The sequence below is a fragment of the Centroberyx affinis genome, unplaced genomic scaffold (genome assembly GCF_046629955.1).
Source record: "Centroberyx affinis isolate AG114_WGS23_722 - 3 ecotype Tasmania unplaced genomic scaffold, CSIRO-AGI_Caff_v1 ptg004734l_1, whole genome shotgun sequence".
NCBI classification, from domain to species: Eukaryota; Metazoa; Chordata; class Actinopteri; order Beryciformes; family Berycidae; genus Centroberyx; species Centroberyx affinis.
Genome location: NW_027282291.1, coordinates 559,708 through 573,523, shown reverse-complemented (window position 1 = coordinate 573,523; position 13,816 = coordinate 559,708). Strand labels below are relative to the sequence as shown.

The 13,816-nt window shown below is 43.3% G+C and overlaps 1 protein-coding gene across 1 annotated transcript; it reads right to left on the bottom strand.

The window, feature by feature from the left end:
* Positions 1–8: 8 nt before the first annotated feature.
* On the bottom strand, positions 9–4,028 carry LOC139665893 (sushi domain-containing protein 3-like; the record flags this gene model as incomplete). Its single annotated transcript, XM_071544925.1, is given in 5 exon segments — positions 9–150; positions 153–172; positions 298–445; positions 1,414–1,608; positions 3,653–4,028. Coding segments are annotated over 5 exon segments (590 nt in total), but the record flags the coding sequence as incomplete, so codon positions are not given.
* Positions 4,029–13,816: the final 9,788 nt, after the last annotated feature.

The following is a 13,816-nucleotide window of genomic DNA, read 5'->3' as shown; positions in this document are numbered from 1 at the left end:
CTTCTCACCTGCAGGCCCTCTTGTTGTCACACAGGACGGGGTTGTGGTCGTCCCACAGTGACAGGGCCTTCTCCTGGGTGTTGTTGTTGTTGTTCCTGCCCTTATGACTGTAGCGGGACCTGTTATCCACCCGCTGTTCCATCCGCTCCTCCGGTGCCACAGATCCGTCTCCCTGGCAAAATAAAAGATTAAATCAGCGCATCAGTGTATGGGTTTGAAATTGTATCACAGGAAATTGGCTGAAAACTCTCATCTCTGGAGAAGCTCTCTTTCGGTTTTCGTTTACGCCTCACTCACCTCTCCTGCTTTTTCCTTTTTTCCTCTTTGACACAGTCGAGCAAACAGCAGGTGATGAAGGCCATGGACATGAGGAGGATGATGGCAGAGCTCACAATGGATGCCAACACAGCCACACGGAAACCAAAGTCCTCATAGGGAGACAGGGCTGGAGTGACAGAGGGGAGGATAGATGATTGATTCATTGATTAATTGATGGATTTTATTTCCACGTCATGCACTCAAGGTTCCCAGCCCACATGGGTTTACAAGATACATCCACACATCACACTGCAACGTGTGTATTCCTGATCAAACTCAGGTATCACACAAAGTACATTGCCACTTTGCCCAAACTTTACAGATAAAGTCTGGCACGTAGAATGCAAATGCTTCATTTTCTGAAATATATCTCAAGCCTTTCATGATCATCTAGCAAAAAGAGATTAGAAGAAATAGAAGTCATTTTGCAACAAAGCACACTTCCCAGCTCATCATGGAAATGACAATAAAACATAATAAGAATTTCATTTTCGATTTCTCCCAAATTTCACATGAGACAGATTCTGCCCTCCTACGGTGATTGATGCTGAAATATAATTAAAATCTTCGCTCACTTTTTCGACTCAATAACCAAAAGAATAACTAACTGTGCACCTACTCAAAATGATTCATCTCTACCTGCATTAGCAGAAATATTTACTTTTAATGAGATATATCCTCAAGCAATAAATTATTTTCTTTCTAATGTATTCTGTCATAATTGAGAGTATTAAGCCTTGCAAGCCAAGTACTGTCACAACAGTAAGTACACATCTTTATGTGACATTGCCCAGAGCCAGAGTGCCCATCACATAATCTTTAATATATATTCCGTCTCTTCGGAATAATGAGAAGACAGACAGTTTGGGGGAAAGTTTTGCAGCCTCTGCAATTTTCTCAGTGAATGCATTTTGAACGTTTAATTTGTCCCCACCCGCACACTTTGGTTATACGCTATGTGAACAGTGGCTTCAGAAGATAACATGCACCTGGCTAACAGCATGACAATCCCGCTATGTGTTTCATTCTGTCTATATTAACTTCAGCCTGCGGTGGTTGTGCATGCTGTAGGGTTCAGTCTCCATTGCTACTTACGTTTACAATAGGTCTCCCCGACCCACTGGGTGCTGTTGGTGCCCATGACACAGACCAGGTTGCTTCCTATCAGTCTGTGTTTGGCTGGGCACTGCAGGGAGATGACTGTGCCCACATTGGTGCCGTTGCCCTGGACGATCCTCTGGGTGCCGAGGGCTGGCAGGGGCATGGGCGTGCACTGTCCCTGGGAGACACCTAACAGAAACAACTGATGGTGAGCTGGTGATTATATCAACCAAACACTGGCTGTGATTGGCTACACTATGTGACAGGCCAGCGAATACCAGAAGAAGTTAGATGTGTATTAATTAGCAAAAGTTTACACTCATGTATAATTCATGTATTTTCAAAAAGAAATTTGAATTCACGGAGAAGATCAGACAGCTCAAAATGCAAAAAAGTGGCATGACAAAATTCAGGGTGAACAGTACGAACAATAAACAAGTATGGAGCACTGCAGCTGAAATTCAGTGCAGAATGGGACAGTCATTCCACAGCTATCAGTGCTGAACCACTGTAGGGGCTGCACAACACTGCGTGACAAAACACAACCCCCTCTGTAACCGCCGCGCGCTTTGCTGCATCAAATGCTAACTGTATCGAAGCAGGAAATGTGATAAATCATTAAACAAAAGGCCTGCAAGGCTGGTGGAAATGCACAGGCCATCTGGAGCCATGTTAAACAACCAGTTATCATACAGCACAGAGCTCAGTACGTTACAGGAGGTGAGGTCTCACTGTGTCAGCTGAGTACACCAGCAGTCTGGCAGTGATGAACTGTGGCCCGAGTTATTATGTAGGACCAACACTTCATAATGACACAAGCTGCTGGAATGTAAATAAACACTGACATCAGTTCGGTGATTTCCAACAAGAGAGCGAGGGAGGAGAGTCTGACCAGGTCCAAGTCTGAATCAGCCTGTTTACTGAAGGAAAAACAGCTTCTCTTTTCCAACAGAAAACAACAGACTTGTGACGTGAGAGATATCTTGTTGCTCTTTGTCACTTCAATGAAGGAAAATCTGTGAGATGGGATGTGCACTTTCTGGTAGAGTGTGTAGTGCAGCACTGCCACCACAAGAGGCGCCCCGTCCTTACAGTACTGTAAATCACACGTGATACAGTACTGTAAATCACACATGGCTTTTTTACTGACAGAGAAAGGTAGAGATGGACAGAGAGAGAGAGAGAGATACTGACTGAGATTAAGTGAAGCAGACTCATTTAGCTCATCTTTTTCAGTACAATAGAGCGCTCCACCATTCTCCCTCATCTCTCTCTGTCTCTATGTCTGTGTGTCTGTCTGTGTGTGTGTGTGTGTGTGTGTGTGTGTGTGTGTGTGTGTGATAGAGAGAGTTATTGGCTTCTGATCAAAGAGCTCTGAACACTGTGAGAGAGTGAAACTGGGCCTGGCTGAATTGGGATAAATAGACCACTCAAGGCCATCAGCATTAGCCCACCATTCAAGTTTATGTAACACAAGGACGTGCAAGCAGAGAGCATCACTTTTATGTAACTTTTGTGTGTGTGTGTGTGTGTATGTGTGTGTGTGATATATACGGCCAGCTGTGCATTGGCCTGAGGTTTTCAATGAAAGCACGGTGTTACTGATGTGAAAGTAGCCGAGCCAAGTTGAAACCTAGCCGTGTTGCCTCCTCTCTCACTTCCTCTTCCTTTGGTTATGCACTACAGCACACATTGCATGGTATGTTTTTTTTTAGACTGAAAAGACTTGTGAGTTGTGTTCATTCATCTTTCAGTCAAATATCCACAAGAAACCTGACTTTTTGTAGCCTATTAGGCCTATGTACAGTATAATGCAATGTATCATTGTTATATTTCTCACAAACTGTTTTACACCCAACAACAAAATACAATAAAATCAATAACTATATTAATCCTATGACAAATTTTAGTCACAGCAAATCTAATTCCCTATTGGAATATTATAGTGATATAGTGATCACTATAAACGCACAGACACACTATAAATCCCTGCAGGATTATTGTAGTGATTTTCTGGGGGGTAGCCTATATTTTTGAATGGCGCGCGTATAATTGCTCAAAGAGTCCGCGTTCTTACCTGCTCCCAAAATATGTTGGTGTAAAATCCTACAGTAGGTATCGATAGGTGATGATAACAATAGAAGTGAGTGCAAATAACAAATGTCTATCCCACTCCCACACACTCGAGTAGAGTGTATGAATCAATAAGACAGCATTTGGTTATCTGTCTTACCTGAATTATTCCGGGCACGGTTGTCATTTTCGTTTGTAAAATCAGTTCTGGACACATCTGCTACTGAAGCCGTTGCCGCTGACATGCTGGTGACAGACAGACAGCCCCTCACTCCGCTGCTCTGGACGTGCGTAAAGACTGCGCAACGGTGCTCCTCTGCGCCCGGTACCCGGGTAAACAAATCGGGATTCCGTCGCTGGTTCGTGCGTGAGCTTCTCCGAGCAATTTTATTCGCCCCTCTCTCCCTCCCGTTGAACGGCTTGTCATCCACAGAGTTCCTCCCACAATGCTTCCTCTCCGCAACATTCACTGACACCCTAATGCCCGTTTGGACAGCGCGCAGCACGAGAGCGCTCAGAAGCGGATGAGCGCTCAGGAGGACACCGTGAGCGGTCAAGACCTCGTCGAGCAAAGCAAAAATGACTTTGTGGATTACATCAGGTCGGGTCAAGTTGGATGTCGAAGCTGCGCTTTGTGAGCAGGACAGTTACGAAAAACTCCACCTTTGTGGGCAGAGTGCCACGCCGCTGCTGTCAGTATTTGGTGCTACATACAGTTAAAAAAAAAAAGTGCAGAACACACATTAGCATAGTAAAGCTGCTCAGACCGGTGCCACTGCACACTAAGCTTACATTTCCTCACTCCTGACACATGAAACCGCATGCATACAGTAAATGTCTGCACAGAAAATCCCACTTTAAAGTAGTGAGTTAGAGAGTGAATTCAGACTGGAAAGGATTGTATTGCTTCATGATGTCCAGACGAGCATGGATAACCTTGACAGCTGCTTGTCTGGCATTTGAACAAGTAATTGATTAGTTCACATTTTTGAGTAGATACTCAACATTCCTCTCCATTGAGACCTGAATAGAGGCTATATTCATTCTAATCATGCTGGCGACAGTAACTGTGCCAACCAGTATATGGGGGAAAAAGACACAAAGTAAGAGTGGAGGGGAGTATTCCAGACGTGGGAAAGAAAGAGAGAGAGAGAGATGGGGAGTATTTTATCTTTGGGCTGAGATCAGTCAGTGCTGTTTGGGGGATCTTTACCTATCAAGGCTTCAGTAAATCAGCAGGACAGGACGTGTTTCCATCTAAATGTACTGCGTAGGGCTACATTTGACTGTATGACATCAAAAGTCTTATTTATCTTAAACTAATCCCACTCAGTACTCATCATGATCATGTCACTTTTTCCACTTGTCTTTCAGTGTCTTAGTGGACACTCTTGTGTCACAGTTCAATTAGGTTTGTGGTAAACCAGCTAATTGGGGGCGGGATGGTATGAATCATTTAACTCTATTTTACTGCTTTGCTGATAGGTTTCTTAATAGAACAGCCATTCAGCCAGCAAAGAGCAATGTACTCACAGCACAGAGAACCTGAAAACAGCTCCAAGGAGCAACTTCATTACAAAATGAGTAACCATGCATGGTTGCTATATGGAAATGTAATTCCGACGATACAGAAGTATAAAAGGTAAAAATGTAATATAGAAAAGACAGCTTTTAGTTGCAGAAAATCACTATTGAGCTGGGCAAGCACACATCATTCACACACACACACACACACACACACACACATACACACACACATGTACACACAAATACACTCAAATATAAACAGTAAGAAGGTTTTGAAGCCTGTTTTCAGTTTGTATTCACATCAATAATCCGCACTTTGCTCTTGTTCAAATTCCACATTGGTCCCATGTCATTGAGAATTCTGGGCATGCATGAGACTGTTTCTGCTTTGGGTGATAAGTGGGTCTCCACGCTGGCTCAGCCCCGTTCACCTGAGCAACCCCCCTCCGCCACCTCAGACACTCTGGGAGCCGCCGTTCAGACAGCAGTTTGTCTCATCATTCATGAATACATTAGCACTGCTGATTAATGCCGTGCATGCTCAGGTCTCAAGAATTATTGGAATGCTCAAGAGTTATTATTCACAGTTATCCTGGAATATGGTGTTTACTGTGATCTCTATGTTGTGGAGTAACACAGCTCTCTATCAGACCCCCAGAAAGCTCATCAAATTATAGTGCTGATGTATGTGTTATGTTGGGCTGAACAAATGCTAATTGTTTCTGCCACACTCATCAATGTGTGGGCGTGAAACGAGTCTTGCCCTGAAGCCCAGGCCGGTAGCAGAGGGGAACATTTCTAATCTCACAAAGCAACACGAGTCCCTATGAAGAGAGGTTGGAGTTCAGCTCACAGTGTTGTTGCCGATTATAGTACTGGAGCGAATACAATTGTGCTGTTATGGTATGAGAGTTTGTATCTGTCATTTCCTTTCTTACAAGAGTGAGTGAAGAGTGTTGAAGACATCATAGTTGGAGGCAAGAAAAGTCTCAGAGAATCTCTACTTCTACATTTAACTCTTTGTTAAACTTCACCACCTCAGCACTGATAACTTCACAGTTAAAACAGTTCTCCTCTTGAGGATTTTTCTAAAAATATAATTGTAATCCTCTACATGGGCTTCAGAGACAGACAGGGGAGGAAGAGGAAGAGAGAGGGAACGAGAACATTTTGAGAAATTAGTTTGGTCAAAGCTTTCGAGTTTTCTTCTGATTTGGAGACGGTTGCTACAGCAACAGTTAATGTGTTCTGGCATAGTCTCTGTGGGTACAGTTTGGGATCCCAGTGCCTTCCACTTTATCCACTCCATCCTCCACCCAGGCATGTGTGCTGTGTGCTGTGTTCAATCCAATAGACAACCAGGAAGCTTGCTAATGAAGTCCAGGACAATCAATAATGCCTCTTTTACTGTATCAAAGGGGACCAAAGGAGATAGTGATTACCTTTACGTACCAAGAGGTGTCATCACCAAAACAATGTATCAAGTCAATGTCCACACAAAGAGTGAAAGAGTAAAGTAGCAAAGTAAAGGGAAAAACAAGGATACAGAGGAAAGCAGAGAAAGACAGTCAAAGCCTTACTTAACCAGAGGCTGAAGCAAAAGGCTTTCAGGTGGTTGAGATTATATTATTAATCTGATCTGACAAGACAGACAGAGGAAGGTGAGGCAGGTGAGACCGGTCACCTCGGTGTGTCCGCCCTGCCCCTGACACAGTGTGACACGGTGACTCTGCTGGGGGGGAACCACTCTATCACAGAGGTAATTAAGTAGAGCAGGAGGGGAACCATCTCACACTGCCAACAGTCCCATCAACACTCCCACTCTAACTAGGCCACATATGGCTGGGGGTCTGGGTGGAGGAGATTGAAGGTGCCCTCTCCTAAGTGTCCTAGGTTGGTTCCTAACGTGGTCATCCAATGAGACATATCAAAGTGCTTGGAATGACTTCATCGAAAGCCTTCTACATGGAGTATGAAGCGTTTCGACCCATGGCTGCTGGTGTGAAAGGGATATATAACATTTTGGAATGAAACTCCTCACGGAAACCATTTGATTTCACAGAGTGAGAGAGAGAGTCATATTGAGGATGTAGTGTGTTTCTGTACTGCTGAGCGGTGCATGTGGTAGTCTATCCTCATCAAAGATACTACCACTTCTAAACTGACAATTCCTCAAATTCACACGCACACACACTCACACCTGCCAATCTGTGCATAACATCATTAATGCTGATTTCTGAAGGAACTGTCACTACTCCAGGCTGGATTGTGGCCACCAGCGTCTGGGTGGCTCCATAAATCTGCACCGCCATACGTTCACTGAGAGAGAGAGAGAGAGGGAGGGAGGGAGGAACACAAGGGGCGAGGAGATGGGGACAGGTACGAGGAATGAGAGTTTAAGAGGAAACCGAGTTGATGAAGCATTTCTGCACTACAGTGCTAAGTCAGACAGCGTGCGGGGCGTGGAGAACAGAAACACAGCATTACTTAGACACCAGAAAGGATGAGGGGGAGTATTACTGTGGCGATGCTGGGAGGAGAAATTGAGTCGATTAAGCATATTTGTTTTTGTAAGGGATTTGCTCAGTAAGGCAGGTGGAATAGCACCTTTACATTAACTAAATATCCATAAGCTGGTATTTCCCACTGAGATGGTTTTCATCACAGAACTGCATGATGTGTGCGGCATTAAATTACACATGTAAGAGGGAGAGAAAGAAACAGCTTTTCGACTTTCAACAAGCATTTACTGTGCAATTAAGTGCGTAACCTGCATTTGGTTTTTGGTACTTCTACACAAAGGTAAACATTTAAATTGTATTAATAGTAATGTGATATTTTATTGATCACTGCAAGGAAATTCTCCTTTTGCTTCCCAGAGAGGTCAAAGTGCAGCTATTAAGTTAAACTGCTGCAGTACATCCACAAAAACCTTACACAACCCTACACCCTTAGAGGTCCAGATCCTTTCACACACACACCCCCTCTCTTGAAAGCTTGCACTCATGATTAGAAACAAAGTCATCTGTCATCTGTAGTGCACAAACAGATGAGAGAGAGAGAGAGAAAGAAAAGAAGAATGAGACATAAATAGGGAGACAAGGTACAAAAGGTCTTCTGTAAATGCATCAGCTGCATTGTGCCATGGCCATACCCTGCAGGTCCCTAAAGTGCCGGGACAGAGGGCGGCCGTGTGTTTCAAGCGGTGCTAATAGGACCGGTGCAATAGAGGACGCTTCCCACTGAGGTATTGGCAGAGAGCTCCCAGCAGGGCGGCCCGTAGCTGCTGACAGGACAGCAGGGGAGAGGACAGACTGGGAGGACAGGAATGGATGTGCTGAAAGAGACAGGAGAGAGAAAGGGGAAAGCGATGAGGTAGTTAGTCCTGAACGTAAGAGGTGTGGAAGAGGGCAACTACAGGAGGAAAGAGTGACAGAGAAGTACGTTTGAAGTTTAAATTTTAAATCTCGCTTCCTTAATGTAATGTATTTCCTGTTGAAACAGGATATTGGGGCGGGACATAACGCAAGGAGGGATCATTTCAAAGTTTGTTCAAAAATCCGGTGATGGTTTTATTGGTTTAAATTTTTTATGTATTTTTATGTACTTTTTAGGTACAAAACTAGGTCACCACTAGATATTTTCTATTTTCCAGGAAGTAAAAGTAATGAAATTTGGATATAGAAATACAACAAAATACATTTTTTGGCATAAATTGTCAAATAGGTGTATGGTATGATTAAGTTAGAATGAGCTAAAAAGGTGAAAGAGTCATTTTTAGTAGGAAAGTGTCCCATCCAGGGATTCATCTGGGGCCAGTGTGCCCAATGTAAAACATTGTTAGTTTCAGGTAAACATGAGAATCTGCAGTTTGCCAGAGGAGTGAAGCATCACCGAGAGGAGAGACAAGGTAATGAGTTTGATAACGGAGGAAAAGAAAATCTACTTTTCATATCAGGCCGGCTATGGTCTGGTGGCTCCGCTGTGAAGTTCATCCACTTCTTATCTTGTGTCTGTCTAGGTGCCTGTGTGGGTTCACCTTCCTCCATTCACGGACTAGTGCAGTGTCCGTTCAAAATAGGCGTAGGCTATCAGTCGCCAAGTGTGAAGTACATCAGACGAACGGTTCTCGAGATATGCGAAGGACATACAGACAGATTCCTTGCTTTATAGTATGATGATAACAGATAGGCCTATAAGCTAGACCTCATTCTGGAGGAAGCTGAAAAGCTGAGGGAATTTGAAGCACTCGGCTTTAGAGGGGAAAACTTGAGATAATCTGCTTTTTCCTACAGTACACATGTCCAAGCCCTCTCTCTCTCTCTCTCTCTCTCTCTCTCAGTTCTGTGTTATATACAGTATTCATTGTGTCAACCTCTCAGCTAGTGAGTAGGTCCAGTGGAGCTTTTAGAGAAACTCTTTTATACAGAGTGTCCTTTCAGGCTGTGTAACTGATCAAATAGTGATTGGATGCATTTTGTATATCACTGGATGAACAGTCTCTTTCTAGGCAATGTTTGTGTATGTGTGTAGGGTGACTTTGTTTCACAGCATCTCACTTGCCGGTGTATTTCTTTGCTTTTGCCAAATGAGTCATTCTGAGATGAGATGTGTATTCCTGTTATTCCAAACGACCCGTTTCTTTCAATGAGCTTTAGATGTTGCCTTGTTGTTCCATGTCATTTCACAATGCTCCACACAAGTTGATGAGATGTTAGATATTCAGTCAGGTCTGGTGTTTTACAATTCAGTTTCATTTGTTCAATGGCCCACAGTAGACAGTGTTCTGCAAAGGATGGTGTTTTCTTCATTAGATGTGCTCATTTACGCTGCAACATAATTTAATTTAAGGTGTGTGTGTGTGAGTGAGTTCACACAGCCACATGTCTGTCAGAACAGAAAGCAGGTGTGCAGCACAGGGGAATAAATTAGTTATCAGGTTTACTTAGAAATGCATTGAGTGATGCAGTAATGTTCCATGAAATAGTTCAGAGTTTTGCCTTGTGGGAGGATTTGGAGAAGAGGGAAAGTCATGGGCACTTTATCTCTCTCTAGATAATGGAACCATAGATAATATAGCTCTTCTCAGGCCATTCTGGCCATTCACTTAAATAGACCTCACATCATCATCATCAAATTCAGCTTAATGATTTCTAATTAGCATATAATGATAGGATGACCAGCCTCCTCTAGTGGCTCTGAATCTGAATGAGATGTTTTTTTCACTTCCACTCAGGCTGTGAATGTGATGGGGCAGTGAATAATGTTGGCTGTGGTAATGTATTGTTCTATTACATCAATTCATCACCATCTAGTAAATGTCTGATCTATCGTGGATCCACAGATTCGATGATTAAACGCAGGACATTTCGCCAGGGGTTTTCTGGTGGAGGTTACAGCGAGGAGACCAGGGTGTGACTTGTTTAGATCCAACTAAGATCATCAAAAAATGAAGAACACTGGCTTACGTAAATCCACCATAACCACATTCAGTACTTTACTTCCAGAGAGTGATTTGTTTTTTGGATTGTGAAAGTTTTTTTTTGTTTTCATTTTGTCTGCATCCTTATGTGGTGACAAGATTACCCAGAGTTACGGTTTCCTGTAACATGGAGGTGTGTGAGCGACGCAGACAGGCCAAAAGAACATAGCCACTGCAGAGTTAAAGCTCACCGCATGCGCTCAGGAGTACGAACACTATGAAGACGGCAGGAAACTGTTGCAACCGCTTCCTTTACAGGAATGGAGAAGTGTCTTGCCTCACCAAAGAATGCAAAAAGTTTCAGCATTTGCATGAGTATATCTGTGTGTGGGCGTTGTTGCAGTTATGTTGGCTGAAAGCAGCTTGATATCACACGTCCTGTCTATATTATATGTGCCATTTGGTGGATACTTTTATCCAAAGCATCTTGTGGTACCATGTGGGTTTTTTTTTTTACCATGGGTGGTCTCAGTGGGAAATGTACTCGTAACCCTGGTATTGTTAGAGCCATGCTCCGCCGACTGAACTACACTGGTCCAGTGTTTCCTGAGTAGCACTAATTTGATGTGTTGCTACCAACTGGTCGCAAACAAGATGACAATGAATAGAGATACAGAAGATAGAAGATAGGAGAGGAGAGGAGAGGAGAGGAGAGGAGCAGAGAAGAGAAGAGAGGAGAGGACAGGAGAGGAAAGGAGAGGAGAGGAGCAGAGAAGAGAAGAGAAGAGAGGAGAGGAAAGGAGAGGAGAGGAGAGGAGAGGAGAGGAGAGGAGAGGAGAGGAGAGGAGAGGAGAGGAGAGGAGAGGAGAGGAAAGGAGAGGAGAGGAGAGGAGAGGAGAGGAGAGGAGAGGAGAGGAGAGGAGCAGAGAGAAGAGGAGTACAGAGGAGATAAAAAGAGGAGAGGAGAGAAGAGATCAGAGAGGGATGTTAGTGTGAAAGGCAGGTGGTAATTTGCTTTTTGCATCTTCCCCAAATAGGTAGGTCAGCAGGGGTGTGTATTTGGGAGTTGGGGAAAGCAAAATGCAAATGAATGTTCCTGGGCCACACAGACGCAGATGCACACACACACACTCACACACACAGCTGGTAAGAGGCTTACGCTCCAGTGGCATATGACAGCTTTCCCATTAAAACCATTCTCCTCAGCTGTTGTGGGAGAAGAACAAGCCTCACAGAATCCTGGCCACAACCTGAAAACCTAAATAAATATTATCTTCATTTGAATATTTCCCTTGCTTTGCCTCACCTACAACTCTTTTCTATTACGTTTCTGGCAATAATAATGTCTCCGTTCAGCCCACCGTGCCTTTTGTGTTCATTCTGAGAGGTCTCTGCCCTTGATGAATAGAGCTATTAAGGCAAGCCTTGAGGCCTCTGATAGAGGGCAATCCAGCACATGCTACAGTCCCACTGCAACCTTGGTGGAGTCAGCTGTGCACAGGCACACTCACACACGCCCAAACACACACACAGACAGACATAAACACACACACACACACACACACACACACACAACTGGAGCATAGGAAACAAGAGAGAAGGGTGTGAGACAGAGGAGCATGAACCTCTAGAGATGCGTCGTTTAACAAGAAAATATGTTCTCACACACAATTAGGAAAAAGCAAAGCGGCTCCCTGCCACGTACTTTGGGTTGTCAGCCTGCTGATGCTCCAATTCTATTGCTGACAAAAAGACTGCTCAAAACCTGCCTTTACAAAAAAAAGAGAAAGAAGCAGTCAAAGCTGAGCTTAGCTGAAAAAAAAACACCCAACAACAGAGAGAGAGAGAGTTTTCTAGGAGAGGACTCTGGAGAGATGATGAGAGCTTATCTCAGCATGGTCTCTGTCCTGCAGTAGACACAATACCCACCCTGTTCCTCTCTGTTCTAGATGTACAGTATGTAAAACTATGACAGGAGGAAGCAGTCAGCAGTTTGCTCTCTGTCTCTGCACCACAGCTCTCAGCTCTACAGACGCCAGCCTTCTAATTCATCATTTTGACACTTACTGTTGAATTGCTAAATAAAAAAGTTATGGTTCACAACACCTATCAATAGCTGTCCTCTATCAGATTTTTTATTTTTTTTGCAAATGCACATCAATAAGTATATGCCCACCTACGCTAAACACAAGAACTGCAAAGTGTGATGTAAGTTGAGACAAAACAGAGAGAGGGAGGATAAGGATGAATTGAGTCAAGATGTAGGAAATGGGGCCTGGGGCAGCTGCAACAGTGTTCCTACACCCATACCACGCCTCATTCTGTTATATACACATATCTGAGAGTTGAAATCAGCTGCAGTTGAAGTCTCCAACCCTTACAGTAAGTCTCCCACATGCTCATTTGCACAAGTCGAAGTGCAAGATATGCAAATCATTGAATCAAGACCTCACACGCTCGCACACACACAAACACACATATAAACACACATGGAAACAGATCACCAGCGTAACCCAAAGCCTGAGACCAAAAATCATGATCAGTATTGTCATTTTGAATGGCAAAGTTCTTGCTATGAACATGATCACTTTGTGGTGCAGATAAGCAAAAAAACAAAAACAAAAGACATTGTATTCCTGTGGCTCTGGGATGATTATCTTCTGAGTCCTGATTGAGACGTCAGTAATGAGACTGTCATTAAGCGCTATGCCTCTATTACTTTCCATGTTGAGAAGCTTATATTAAGTCCGGGGAGTTGCTGTTGCTGTTCTCATGGTGACAGCTGACTATATTGCATCTGAGAGCAGGCGATACAGTGTGTGCACTTTGAAGAGGCGCGCTGTGCTTTGACTTCGTGTCAATACAGGCTTTTCTCTCCCCACAGTTATTATGGATCTTTCTCGTTCGGCATTTTATAAATCCAGTATCAAAACAGTCATGCTCCAACATGCAGATGCTCAAGGCCAAAGTTATCACAGTTAACAAGATCTAAGCATGAAAAAAATTCTAAACTAATAAAAACAGCAAAGTTGAAAAACCTAAAACTAAACTGAAACTATAATGTATGCCTCTAAAAGGATAATAGAATAAAATCAGCATTATTTATTTTCAGTTTTTGCTCATTGCCATTCTAAGTGCAAAGTGGAGAGAGAACCTCAAAAATTCACTATCATAATACTGATATACTATACCGATCCTAAAGCCATTTTCTGTCACTGTGTATATGTGTATTGAGCAAAATTACAACAGAAACCTAAAACTAAATTGAAATTTATTAGATTTGAAAATGAAAAACAAGGAGTGGAAATCAATAAAACTATAATAACCCTGGAACAAGACACATACACAAACCTAGAAACACACACACACACACAA